At 44.5% G+C, this 13,106-nt stretch overlaps 1 protein-coding gene across 1 annotated transcript; it reads left to right on the top strand.

The window, feature by feature from the left end:
* Positions 1-11,626: 11,626 nt before the first annotated feature.
* On the top strand, positions 11,627-12,443 carry LOC131214958 (uncharacterized). The gene is made up of 2 exons (XM_058209311.1): positions 11,627-12,048; positions 12,122-12,443. Exons 1-2 carry the CDS (start codon positions 11,643-11,645, stop codon positions 12,232-12,234), a joined length of 519 nt encoding a protein of 172 aa, XP_058065294.1. The 5' UTR covers positions 11,627-11,642; the 3' UTR covers positions 12,235-12,443.
* The last annotated feature ends 663 nt before the right edge of the window (positions 12,444-13,106 follow it).

Raw genomic sequence — 13,106 nt, 5'->3', positions numbered from 1 at the left:
GCGGCGACTGTACACGTGGTCCGTGCATTTCCATTGCCCAACGGTCACCTCATCAAGCGCTCGCCAACCTTACATGTATATAATTTTTCCTGTTTTCACGTTTTACTTCACAAATTTCGTAAAACGCCCCCGGAGCGCGACGAGGGAACGCGAAAAGTCGCGCTCGACAAGCAAGGCGTTAAGACGGCTGTCAGCCTAAACGACACTCGTTTCCGGGCGACCGCAAAACAGCTCGCCCATACATCTTGCATGGCCAAAGAGAAGGGGAAAGAAAAGGAAGTGCGAGAGAGACACAGAGAGAGGGAGAGAGAGAGAGGGGGGGGGGATGCTTACAAACCGCTCAACACCGAAGCCCGGGCATGTAAGGTGAAAAATTATGGAGCAATAACGGCGGAATGAAAATTTAAAATCAAATAAACAGAGAAAGCATTGTCGAATTGATTTCATTAAAGTATGTGGACTCCCGCCCGGTTCGGTGTGTCTGGGGTGTCTAACTAACGGTTCACGCGATCGATGGCCGTCGAGACGATGGCAACCTGTCGTCAACGACGTCGACGGCGGTCTGTGTCAAGTGGGTGAGCCACGACTGCCAAGTACCTTGATGCAAGCGGCCGGAAGTTTTCACTCCATTTTGCTCAATTCGTAGAAAATTTTGCACATTTGTCGCATTGGCAATATGCGATCACAACCCCGCTGTGAGTGTGGCGCTGTCCGATCAGCATTTTTTTAATTCCCCACCGTCTTCACCTCCGCGCAGTTGAGTGCACGTCGTGCTAGTTAAAATGGCACTCATCACGTCCAATGGTGGCCCCAAAAGGTTTTATATCTTGGCACACCGGCCCGTGGATTCCGATTATTCCTTTCGAACCAGCGAAATTGTTCCATCGGCACGCTACGGGTCTCGTTTGATGTGGACTTCGACGGCATCGCTGCATGACGCTGATGCACTTTACGACAAGAGCTTTCCACTTGGTCCGAGGACTGGCAGAGCCGGTAGCGCTGTAATTTGATCGAATAAAGCAGATAAGATAATTTGAGGGAGAAAACATGATATACGCGATTATTATTGGAGACCGGGGTGATTTTATGCTGACAGTTATACCGATCGATGTCAGCACCGTTTTCTAAACGAGAGGGTGATGGATGGTGGCCCTGTCCTGCGGTTTCCAGGTGGTAGTTTTTCCACTTCGTTTTTATGAACATTTTTGGTAGAATCCTAACAAACATGCCAAAATGAAATGGAAATAACGGGCTTTATAAACTTAAAGCGTAAATTTTCAGCTAATAATGCGCGAGACAAATAGTTTCCCATCCGCACCGTCATAATGGTTTACGGGAAATACTTCCGGAATGATAGGTATTACCAATTAAAAGTTTTACATTAGCAGCGGGGTAACTAGTTGCTAAGAAAATTTGGTCTCGAAACACAACCCCCATCGAGCAACTTCAACGTGGACATCCAATCCCCTATCACCAATTGGGAGCCGAAAGTGCTGGCCGAAACGTGTGCATAAAACGAGCAATTAAATTCCAAAATTCCTCTCAATGGAGGCTTTGAGCACCGACATCGAGTTGCAGCAGAGATCGGTCACGCCGTAAAACGCAACTCTGAAGAGACAAGTTCCGGGTTCAAATATACCCCGGCGTTTGATTGCTGCTACATGTTTGACCAACAGATAAAGCAGCAAAAAGTTTAACCCGTCCCCATCACGATCCTGAGCACGACACGTACGAACCATATTATTTCGAGCGCGTCGTAAATGTTTATTGCACCACCACCGGTCACTATAGGACTATTCTCCTCCCAATCAGCGCATGTAGAACGCTTTCTGAAAAATTCTACTTTTACGGTCACCAGAGACCTGTTAATGTCAAGGTTAGCGGTTGTTAACCACGACCTCAAACTGTAAATTGGCGATGACAAACGATGGTTAAGTTATACGCAAATCTTGCAACCGAATCCAATCTGCAGCTCGGTGTGATTGCATCACAGGTTTGGTTGATACAATTGAGATCATTACAATAATTTGTCCTCGAAGATGAGTACAAATAAAACCAGACATCGCAAACGCCTCCAGTCCCCTTGGGGTGATTCCGTTGCAAAGTGGCAAAAATATAACACAAACCAAATGTCAAAGGGAAAACAGCATTTGGACACACTTGCCGAGTGACTAAAGCTGCCGAATCTATACTGAAGCTACTGCTATGAGAAGAAGACCATTAGCGGATAACGCTTTGTGGTGAATCAGGAGCTTTGAGACGAGGGGTAGGAAAATAGTTTAAAACAATATTTGCAGATATTTTGTGCCATATCTATGACTCTGCGAAACAAAATGAGTACATGGAAATTGTCTTAATTCGTCAAGAAAATTGTTATTTCATTCCGCCGAAGATCTATTTAAAGGCGTTATTTTTGCAAATGATTTATACAAATGTTGATGCAACTGGGAACATGAACGGGAAATAAGCTACTTTCGAATGGTTAGGAGATTATTTAACGACTGGGCTTCATGGAACTGCTCAAGAGATCTAAATCTAAATCTCCCGAATCAATCGACGCAGGACAACCTGTGGCCCAGCTGATCGATCGACCACAGCTTGTGTGCAAACTATTCGCATGACGTTAGCGTTGGCGAAATCTTCGCCGAAAGACCAAAACTCGATGCAGATCGAACCGATCGATCCAATGCGACATCTGACCCCATTTCGAAACTGCCGATCGCTCCATTCAACCGTTCACCCTAATTGAGCCCAACTAACCCCTGCGCTAGATGTCGCCGTTCGGTAGCCCAGCAAACCCTTTAATTATGCTTCGTCTCAAAAACGTTCGTTAGGGTTAAAAAAGCATGTGAGGTGAAAAATGGTGTACTAAACTAGTGGCGAATACTTCGTCGATAATTTTCGGGCCGATTGGCTATAACCTACTTCCAACGCGACAGCAGGAGAGCAATCAACTGACAGTAGGGCACTAGGACTTCGGTTTGCCCAATACCCAATACCAGCCTATCTGGCAGCTCAGTTTTGTTAGGACCAATTAAAAGCGTATCCCAGCGAGTACGGAAGGCAGTTGTGGGTCTTGGCAAGGCAGTGGAATTTTACTCAAAACACCGATCGTCTTCTGGAGCACTTCACGTCATCATAAATCGGCAAACGTCCGTTCAACCTAGAGTAAGTCGTGCGGTTCCTAACTGGGTCAGCGTGATGCTTTGAGGGAAACCTGACCAGACTGACCCACTCCGTGTCAGAGTCTCCGGAGTGTTGTTGATGACGAGTTTGAGAACCCACGTAGCGACTCGTTCGGTTCCATCATTTTGTTTGATATAAAAGTAAAACGACAAAATTTGCTATAGATTTTCATAAAAACCCAAGCTTATGTCGAATGGTCATCTCTTATGGTTGGATCGATAGTCGTGGGTCGCGGGTCAAGATGTTGTTTCACAGTTTTCCAAGTAGCACGCCAGATCGAGAATGTACGTGGCCACCCAAATTCATATTCACCAGGGTGTTGGGAACGATGTTAGTTAAATATTTTTAATACATTAACATGATCTAACCAATAATAAGGTGGTCGTGTTCTGTTCTGAGGCTTTGGGTGCGTGTCTTTATTTGAGTGCCTCACGGTCACGAGGTATTACTCATTTATTAATTATCCACATCGTTACGTCTAGCACTGCTATTAACTGTTTCTAGCTGATTTTACCTTCATTTAAGTACCTTCGAATTAGAGAAATCCATTTGAATCACCTCCCCAAAGTTCGTTTCTAGAGTAGTTTTGCTCGATTCCATCGCACAAGGTATGTCGTTTCTCATTCCTTTGGTGTGTTGAGCCTTCTCGCTTCCCTGAATGATTTATGGAAGTGCCACGAACGATTCTCATAAAACTCAAAAATTTTGCCTCTGCTCAATGCCATCAGATGGAGCGGTCATTTACACGGACACAGTTCCGTTTTCAGTTGATATTCAAACCATAGTAAGATTCTATCTAATCCAGCGTACACCGGTTTAGAAAGGAATCGAATTAAAGGCAGCATTCATAAAGAACGAGCTCTCTCAACAGCACATAGTCTTGTAGGGTGGGAACCATAGATTAAACTTTTATTGCAGGTGGGTGGCAGTGAATGTAAGGAGGCTACAGGCGTGTTTTTGTACTTTAAACGACCATAATTTGATTATGATTCAAAACTGACCCTTACGCCCATCGAACGACCGAATGTTGATGATGAAAGATTTATGAGATGGATGGCTAATTACGATAGTTGGTTTCGTTTGAATGGTTTGAAAAAGCATAAGGCAGCGATTGTCCACCACAAAGGCTGTCAACCCTTCCAGCACCGACATCGCAGATAACCATCGGAGCACGAAAATCGATTTTATGATGTCCTCAGGAGCGAAGGATTGCTGTACGTAAAGTCTCAACACTGTTTCTCAGCTGTCCGTTGTGCCGGCGGGCTGAACTTGAAACAGCCACTGCCTCACAGCGCTGAGAAAATAAAACATAAAAATCAAGCCCAATTTTCAAGGTTTAACGCGTGGACGACAGTGTTTCCTTCTTCTTCGTCTTCTCAAGAAGGCCATGCTGCGAAGTTTCACACGATCACCTGACCTTGCGAGGGCGTTCGACGAAGATTACTCCCCCGACCGGCGACAAGCTTGAAGGCTCGTCACCTTGCCGTAAATTAAGTGGGCCCCGAAACGGTGTCTACGAGAGTCCGGCCAAATCCTTTCTAAAATAAGCACTACTCCTGCGGGGGAATGATGTTTTCGAACTTTTTTCTTGTGTACTGAACATTTTATGCTGCTTTTAAGCGATCGAATGGAAATACTGAATTTAACTTGGACTCCTGGACTACTAGACTTCAGAAACATTAATTAATAATCATTGATAAGAATTGTCTCTCTTATCTCCATTTTTTTATTTTCTTTTAAAAGACTTGAGTTTTGGTTAAGATTAGTTCAGGTTAAGATGATTGAGTTCGACTTACTAATTGGTTTTCTATGTTCAAGATTAGGTGTAACAATTACGCGACAAAACCTTACTACACAGCATGTCGTTTTTATGTTGATAGAGTAATCGATAACGCTCGTTGTTGTCATGTAGCTGGACTGGCTTCAAGACCACTACCAACTTTACGGGGGATTGGCACAGGTCTAACGACGCCGTTCCCCGTAAAGAATACAATGTTACAGTAAGCAAACGAGATTCACATTGTCTCTGATGCAGGCCAAAACCGCTCGGTCGTTATAATTGCCGAATTATAAGAAAGTGTCGTCAAGTAACATCGGCAAAATACAATAAATAGCTGGTGCTCATTGCATGTCTTAGTTGAAACATCGCTCGCCTCAACAGGGAGGCGCAAGTGAAGCAACCAATATCGCAATACATGAGCACAATGGGCATGTGCAACATCACGTAGCCCCCATTCATGCACTCTACACACGCCCTCCAAATCCCGTTGAATTTTCGATCCCAACGCATCGGATTATTACCACAGTCACAGCGCTATTCGGTTACATGCTTAAGTAATTACGATTATGATATGGCACATCGTATATAGCTACAGTTTAAACTCGAGTGTAAATTAAAGTTTAATTATTCAAGTTCTCCAATTAAATTCAACGTTTGGGTTTGTTGTTCGGTTCCGTTGATCTCTCGACTAAACTCCCGGGTTGTTCGCTCGTCGTTAGGCAGTTCATTAAATCGACTGATGACGCGCACAGGTTGAGTTTGCATCTAGGCTAAATGGTGTTGCTAGCCTCCGATTCCTTTCATCATCCACCGCCGAAACCCTCCATGCAGCATGTGCGTGCCACCGTTCGTTGATTGGCCTTCCTTACCCCTTTCGATTCCCTTCGGTCCTTAACGAGGGCCTGTCAATGCTGTCAGTAAGGCCTACCGCAAGATCCGTAGCTCCGCGCAGGTCATTCCATCAATCACCGGGCGGCGATGCATCGGTGCATTTTCCATCGTGCTGGCTACCGTGCCCAGCAATTTCCCGCACTATCCACTTAAGCTCCCGCGGTCTAAAAACTTGTCACACACAATGTAAATGCAGCATAAGCCATGCCGAGCGACTCATTACCCTGACAATCTGGGGGCCGGGCCAAGAAACACTATGCTTTACGGCAGAATGAATGAAATCTATTTCATCGGGCAACAGGCGACTCACTCCCTGGAATAACCTGGGCGACAAACGGCAGCTGTCGTGCTTCATTTGCTGCGCCATGAGACGCCACAGAATTATGTAAGTTGAATTGTTTAGGACTCCATCATGCCTGATGCACGAACCTCTAACATAACTGTCTGCATTGTTTGACCGCATAGTACTGGGCGCTGCAGCTATAGCTCACGTATCACGTATCACTTGGTGTCATACAATTGGAACGACTGCGGTAAACTTTGACGACACTCGACCGCTCTTTGCGACTTAGCGAACTTTCCTGTGCTTTTCCGATTTGTAACGAAAGCATGTCTGTGAAATAATGGCTTAAACTACAACTTCATGAAGTTGCGATGAAACTCGTCAAACAAACGGCAAGAAGCTAATGTGTCATAAGTTTGAACTCCTAATTGATTTACCTATATGATTTTCCTTTTGACTATTTGTTGCTTTTTATGTCAACCAACGATATTCAAGAAAGGTTTGTTATTGAATTCGTCTCTAGCTTTGGGATAAATCTCTAAACGAAGATCAGTTTATTCCTTCTTTAGGTAATTACATTATTGCCTCAATTGAACAATCAACAAAAACATAATCAGCCTAGTTAAGATTCTGGCTAATATCCTACGTACCGTAGGCCAGTTGCGCAGCAATGGTTTCAAAAGTTCTGAGTTTGCATTGAAAGAATATTTTCCGCTCTAAATCTGCATCTGTAAACGGCTCCGTAAAAAAAAATGCCTGGAGAAAGGCAATCATTGACAAATGTTCGTAATACACAATTACGAAACAACGCATTTATATTGTTAGGTAACCGTAACCCGTATGCGAATACGTATAATACTTACAAGATCAAGACCATTTATCGTAGCATGTCTAGGTTCCTGGATCTTTTCATAGACCGATGAATACCTAGATAACACTTTTTTCAAATAAATTTAGCTAGCACCAATACATTTACAACTGTTTACCTCTCCAGTCATGTCGGGGGAATAATTTCGCAAATTGTCTTCATGATCCATGTTGCGACAAGATGCAACACAAGTCTCTTTCCATCCCCCGGTTTTTCTGGCTTCCTGAAATACAAAGTTCCTGACAAACAACCATAACACGTCGATTGTACGCCCGCTTAGGCTGCATAATTCTCGATGCGTCTTATACGAAAACAAAATAAAATGGCGCTTGATAAAAAGCGATGATGGAGTTATGCAACCGATGCGAATGAAGTATGATGGTATAGGATGGCAATGCGAAAAAGCTCTTCATCGGGAAAACTGAAAGTGGTATTCGTATGACACGTGCGTGTCGCGCTGGTTCGAGACACAATTTTCATGAAGGTGAAGGAAAAGCACGCGAAACTGATGACTGAAAATGGGCGGCATTTCAATTTTCCAACCTCGCTTCCTCACAATACGAGTGGATTCATGTGAACGGCCATTATCTTTTGACTTACACCTTTCTCCATAGTGGGTCCCCGGTTCATTAGTTAATTCGAATTCGATGACAGTTCAATTACCACATCGGAGAATTGACCAAACGACCCGTACGAATTTGCTGCGAGTTGAACAAACTGCAAATTAAGTACAGCACGTCTTGCGCCCTCGGCCTAGCTGCCCATTATGCTGTCCTTATGTTTCAATAGTGTTCTTGGCTGTCGCTTTGTTCTGCGTTCCCTCGAAAAAAAGCGAGGTATTCAACTCCCAAACACGCGCGACTATGACACGCGTGACAGGCTTTGCATGACACGATCCGGGCCACTTGGGAGTGACCAACGGGCCACGACTCGGTTGCGGCTTGCCGGATGTCGTCATAAGGCTGTGAGCGAGGCCGAGCGCATTCATTTCAGTACGAGCCTGACTTTGTGGTTGGTCTGCTGTTCGAAAGGTAGGCCGAAGTTGGACGACCCCAAAGGGCAAGGAAACATTGACTTCATACTGATTCACCGTAGGAACGAGCGTCCAACGAAAATCTACCAAACTGAAAGCAAACATAACAAATGCAGTACATTCTGGCTCGTTGCCGCGAACGGATCGCGACAAGTTTCCCGTATGGGCCGCGAATATCGTGATACACCGTTATTGGGTCCTGCCTCCATAATCAAAGCGACCACAAATGAAAATAGTTAATTGGTCCTCTGCGACGTGGTGGTTGGTGTCAGAGGCAACGCTTTCTAGTTACAACCGAGCACCGCCTTACTAACGCGCTACCACAACACAGTGTTCACGTAGGACACGCATTCAATTTTAACGCAACATGCAACATGCGCCCAGATATTGGTAAATATCTTCGGCCTGTCCGTTCCAATTGCAATTTAAATCGACACCCCTTCGGATACGTAGTTCCATGAATGATAATTATGATATGAGATTGAAAATTTCCCTTTCATTTATCAATCGCACGAAACGGTAATTTTAGTGAACTTTGCGTTGGAGCCGATAAATAAGCTCTGTTTTGAGCATTAGTCAACGGCAATTGTGTTTCACTGTAAAAAGTAACGCAATATTTCTATTATGCTTTCGGGAGTGTTTCGATCGGCATCATCAATCGGTTTGTAGTGTTCAACAACTTGCCTTTTCGAATTATTGCCAATTGTTCTCACCGTTCCTCATTCGATGTCACTCATTCTGAAAACAACGCAAACCAACGAAACTGGAAAGCACAGACTTGATACCCGGATATACTGGCCAGCACAACGACAACGATGACGGTGGTGGCGGTGATTTCTTAGAACGGCTAGAAAGGTTCACGGTCCGCCTTCTCTATTGGTTGAGAAGCAAAATCTAGATCCAAAACTAAGTTTGTTACAAGCTCACGATAGAATTTGAAGTGGAAACCTTCACTTGTCGTTCAACATTGTTGCTGAAGTGACCTAGAATAAAGGAATGATTCGCCATTAAAAATCTGAATGAAATTGAAAATAGAGCTATAAAAAGGATAATTTTATTCGGAACTCTTCAATATCCTAGTTTTGGTAATGACCCCAATATGCATCTGGGCTAAGTTCAACTGCTGAAAGAAAAACGAGCTCTCGTTCCGGTGATAGCTCGGTGATCGAGCGAAACTATTGGCTTGTAGTGAAGCCGTGCTTCGTGACCTTAACATACTGAACTGGCTCTGGGTCACATTGTGAGCAACACAGCCCTTCCACACTGGCACGCAGACATAGCCCAGTTGTTACGCATCATTGGTCTAGCTTCCACTTTCCAAGAGAGTTCAATACGAGTAGAGCCAGACCAAGGTTTCGGACGGGGAGTTTACGGAAGAAAATTTGCTTACTCGGCCAGTAGTCGAGTGATTGTAACCGCTTTTCCCCAACCCGTTGGAGCAATTGATTGGTGTCCGTTGGGACTGATCGTTAGCCCGCGAGTCGATTACGTTTCTGCGCGTTTAAACCGAGCGCCAGGAACCTCACTTTGCGATTCGATGCGCCCAGTACGGTATTTGGAGCATATTCTTTGCCGATCGATTCAATCGGTGTGTTGCAAAATCCGACATATTGTCCAGCGTTCGACTGACAGCTCGCCAGACGGTGTCTACTCGACCGCTCAATGTGTAGCGCGAGTATGTAATCATGTGGCCATCCATTATGTCATTAATCTGCCTATTCTCCTGCAGTGGCCCCGATCTGGACTTGCGTCGGGACCGGATGATAGAACCTGACTGGGCACCGTCGTCGACGATTTGGTCGGTGCGCGTGTTGGCGGCGCACTCGCAAAGAATGTGAGAAATTTTGATTAATCTCAAACGCCCGTAAAAGGGTGGTAGTACGCAAGGCGAGGTGTTTGCCTTCTGCGGCCACACACCGCGCGCTGAAACGAAAGTCACAACGTCCTGTCTGTCTAGCAATTTTTATGACCATTAGCGTACAATGAATTGTACACTTACTTAAGGGGCACTGAGCAACTGGCCCTAGGGCTGCGCGACTTTGAACTAACAGGGAGTTAAAGAAAGGTAACTTGAGATACGGGCACGACAATGGTGCGATTTACATAAACTATGACCAGTTCCATAATACATTGTTACAAATAAGGCCGTAAAAACCAATTTATCAAACACTTGGGATGACTCAAGCATGCGAAAAGAGCCTTAAATAAACAGCACATTGCGCCAGATGCGATTCGCAGGGTGGAACTAATAGCTTTAATGACGCGTTGGATCATTTGTTCGAAAATTTTTGCAACGCAACACCAATGGCTCTTAAAACTTACAGAAGCAAGTCCGATAATTGGCTGTGGCCAATCTAAGCGCCACCAGCTACACCCAAAATGGTGCCACGCATGGCTGCCATGCACTTGACCGCTGAACCAGCATCGCCGATCGTAAATCAATCGAAGGAGTCACCATTCAGGTGTCAACCTTCTCTGAAAAAACCGTGAACTAGCGTACGTGTGGTTTTTGCCAATTATCATTTTTTGGTGTCCAACGGATCGTAAATCAAAAATCGATAAGGCTCACAAGGCATCGACCCCGAATTTCGAGTTGCGAAGACAAACTTAATCGCTTGGTGCATTCTGCTTTAGTGGCTATCTGTGGTCAGACCTTATCTCTGCACGGAAGTCCAGCTATGGAAAGCGAACTTTTTTTTTCTGGTGAAATCTCTGTAAGATAATGATTCCACCATTATCATGCGTCGCGAGCTTCAACTACACATGTGCGAGCTCTCGACCATGCATTTAATGCACGATTAGGACTGCATACGGTCTTCGCAATTTGGCCATTTTTACGATGGGGTGTAGGCAGGGCTGTGTCGTAAAAGTTTACTTCTTTCGATCAAGTTTTAACGACCGGTGCATTGGTTCTCCCATTGCAACAACCACGGAAGCGGTGCACGAACATTTTACCGGAACAATTGTTTATTCGCAAAGTGGCATCAATTAAATTGCACTTTCTTTTAACAACTTTCAACCAATCGTCGTCTTCGTCTAACACTAACCGGGGGAGAAATGCGCTTTCTCAACTGCACGAGATCGACCATATGCCGACGGTTTCGAGCGAATATTTAAATAAAAGACAGGAGATCAATTGGCTTTCGATTGTAATGGGGCATTTGTTGAAAATCAATTTAAAGAAAGTAATTTATGCAAAATAGCGAACAAGAAGTTTCAGTGGTAGTAGTTTTGATTTGAAGCTTTTAGTGTTCAAAGCAAAGAGCACAACAATAGATTTGACGAATTGTCTATCTTTTTCATGGTATAGAAACAAACTAGTGTGTTTGTAAACAATAGGAAAACCCTATTGTGTTTATTTACTCAGTCACTTTAGCTGGTTGCAGTTTGCTATCTATTTTAGCAAACGAAACATTAAACATTTTGCGGTGTATACTGCCGGCGTAATCGTATTGACAACAAAATTGACCTAATCAGTGATAGGCCGCGTGACGGGACTGCGCTGGAATCGAAATCATTGTTGATAACCCTCAATCGTAGCCCCAGTTCTCGATCGATAGCATTCTGTGTACGCGAGCCGTTTGGTCAGTTTCGCGTCGAAATGCGTCTCACGCTGGTCACTCCGTGTTGGCTCCGGATTCCGTACGAGGAGAAGCGGCTCATCGCATGTCTGGCGGGCTTCGGGACGACCGTCTGCAGCGTGTACCTGCTTACGACGGCTGGGAGATCACTGGGGTCCAACGATGAGACCAGCCCTTGCTTCTCGGGAAACAGTGCGTACAATCTGGAGGTCACTCTGGTCGTTGTTCTAGCCGTGCTGTATCTGGTAATGAGTGGAGCCTTTTTCTGGGGCATCCTAAGGGAGAAAGCCAAATATTTGCTGCCCTTTTTGTGCTTTCTGGTAGCGGCCACGGGCTTCCTAGGCCATGCTCACATCGATTGGATGCTGTTCGAAGCTGGAACAGGCGAGAGACAGCTGGGCATCATTGCATTCATCTGGACAACGCGTAAGTATGATAGCCAGATTGTATGTTGAAGCAACTTATTCACCTTTCGTTGTTCTCGTTCTCGGTGTATTAGTGGTTTTAACATTCACCAGCACCATCATACTCCTGCTCTACCGAGAGATGAACTCTGGAAAGCATTCAAAGGCGAAGAATTTTGAGGTATTTTACAACAGCGAGCATTATTAGCTATAAGCGTAACGGCGATAAGAACGAGGACTGCGACTTATGTTATTGTTATGGTTGAGCGTGATTTATTGTGTCGATTCCAAACAACTCGAATCCAGTAAAGAAAGTTTCAATAACGGCTTAGTTTTCATAGTTTTCATGTTCAATGTGAACAGATTCTAGCAGCTTACCAAAGTTTATTTCAATAAAATCGAATGCGAGAAACGCCACACACAACGAGTAATTTTATTTTGTAGGTCAGTTTGTAGTTTGTAAGATTGCAGCATCATAACAGTGGCGCGACTAACAAATAATAAAGAGTTTTTGATTTACTTTACACATAATGAACAGGTTCTTACAGTGGTTTAGCCATTCAATGGAAAAGATGTTCGAATACAAAACTAACATATTAACGTTAATTAACGTGACACGAAGCTTTTTGTCACGGTATTTCGAAATCGATCACTGCATCGCGATGATGGCTTCAACGCGTGGTATCCTGAGTGTTGAAAATCCTCACTGTTTATACAACCTCCTTTCTCGATCGCATTATTTTCTGCGTTGCACTACCAATGACGTTGACCAATGCTATCGTTTTCAAACATTCTATCAACCAGTCAACTCAATCGATCAGAAGACTGCTTTTGATTAACTCACGATTTTGGTGCTCGGGCTTACACTGATCAAAAGGGTTTCGGTTTGCGATTTCTTAATCGGTTCGCGTCGGATCCGATTGGTTGGATTTATTGCCAACCGCTTTCGGGGCGTTTGGTGTTGAGCAGAACACCACAGCCCATAGGCTGAGATTGGCTCCGGGGAGACACCACGTGATGAAGGTCCCAACGAAACTTTGCCGGGAATCAAATAAAATCATCATAAAACTGTTGGACTTG

This window comes from Anopheles bellator, chromosome 1 (genome assembly GCF_943735745.2).
Source record: "Anopheles bellator chromosome 1, idAnoBellAS_SP24_06.2, whole genome shotgun sequence".
Classification (NCBI taxonomy): Eukaryota; Metazoa; Arthropoda; class Insecta; order Diptera; family Culicidae; genus Anopheles; species Anopheles bellator.
This window is presented reverse-complemented; position numbering and strand designations above follow the sequence as displayed.

Excerpts from the sequence above, each read along its gene's own strand:
- LOC131214958 (XM_058209311.1), top strand. The coding sequence starts at position 11,643 with ATGCGTCTCACGCTGGTCACTCCGTGTTGGCTCCGGATTCCGTACGAG. Across the intron at positions 12,049-12,121 it reads TGCATTCATCTGGACAACGC|TGGTTTTAACATTCACCAGC; the intron begins GTAAGTATGATA and ends TCGGTGTATTAG.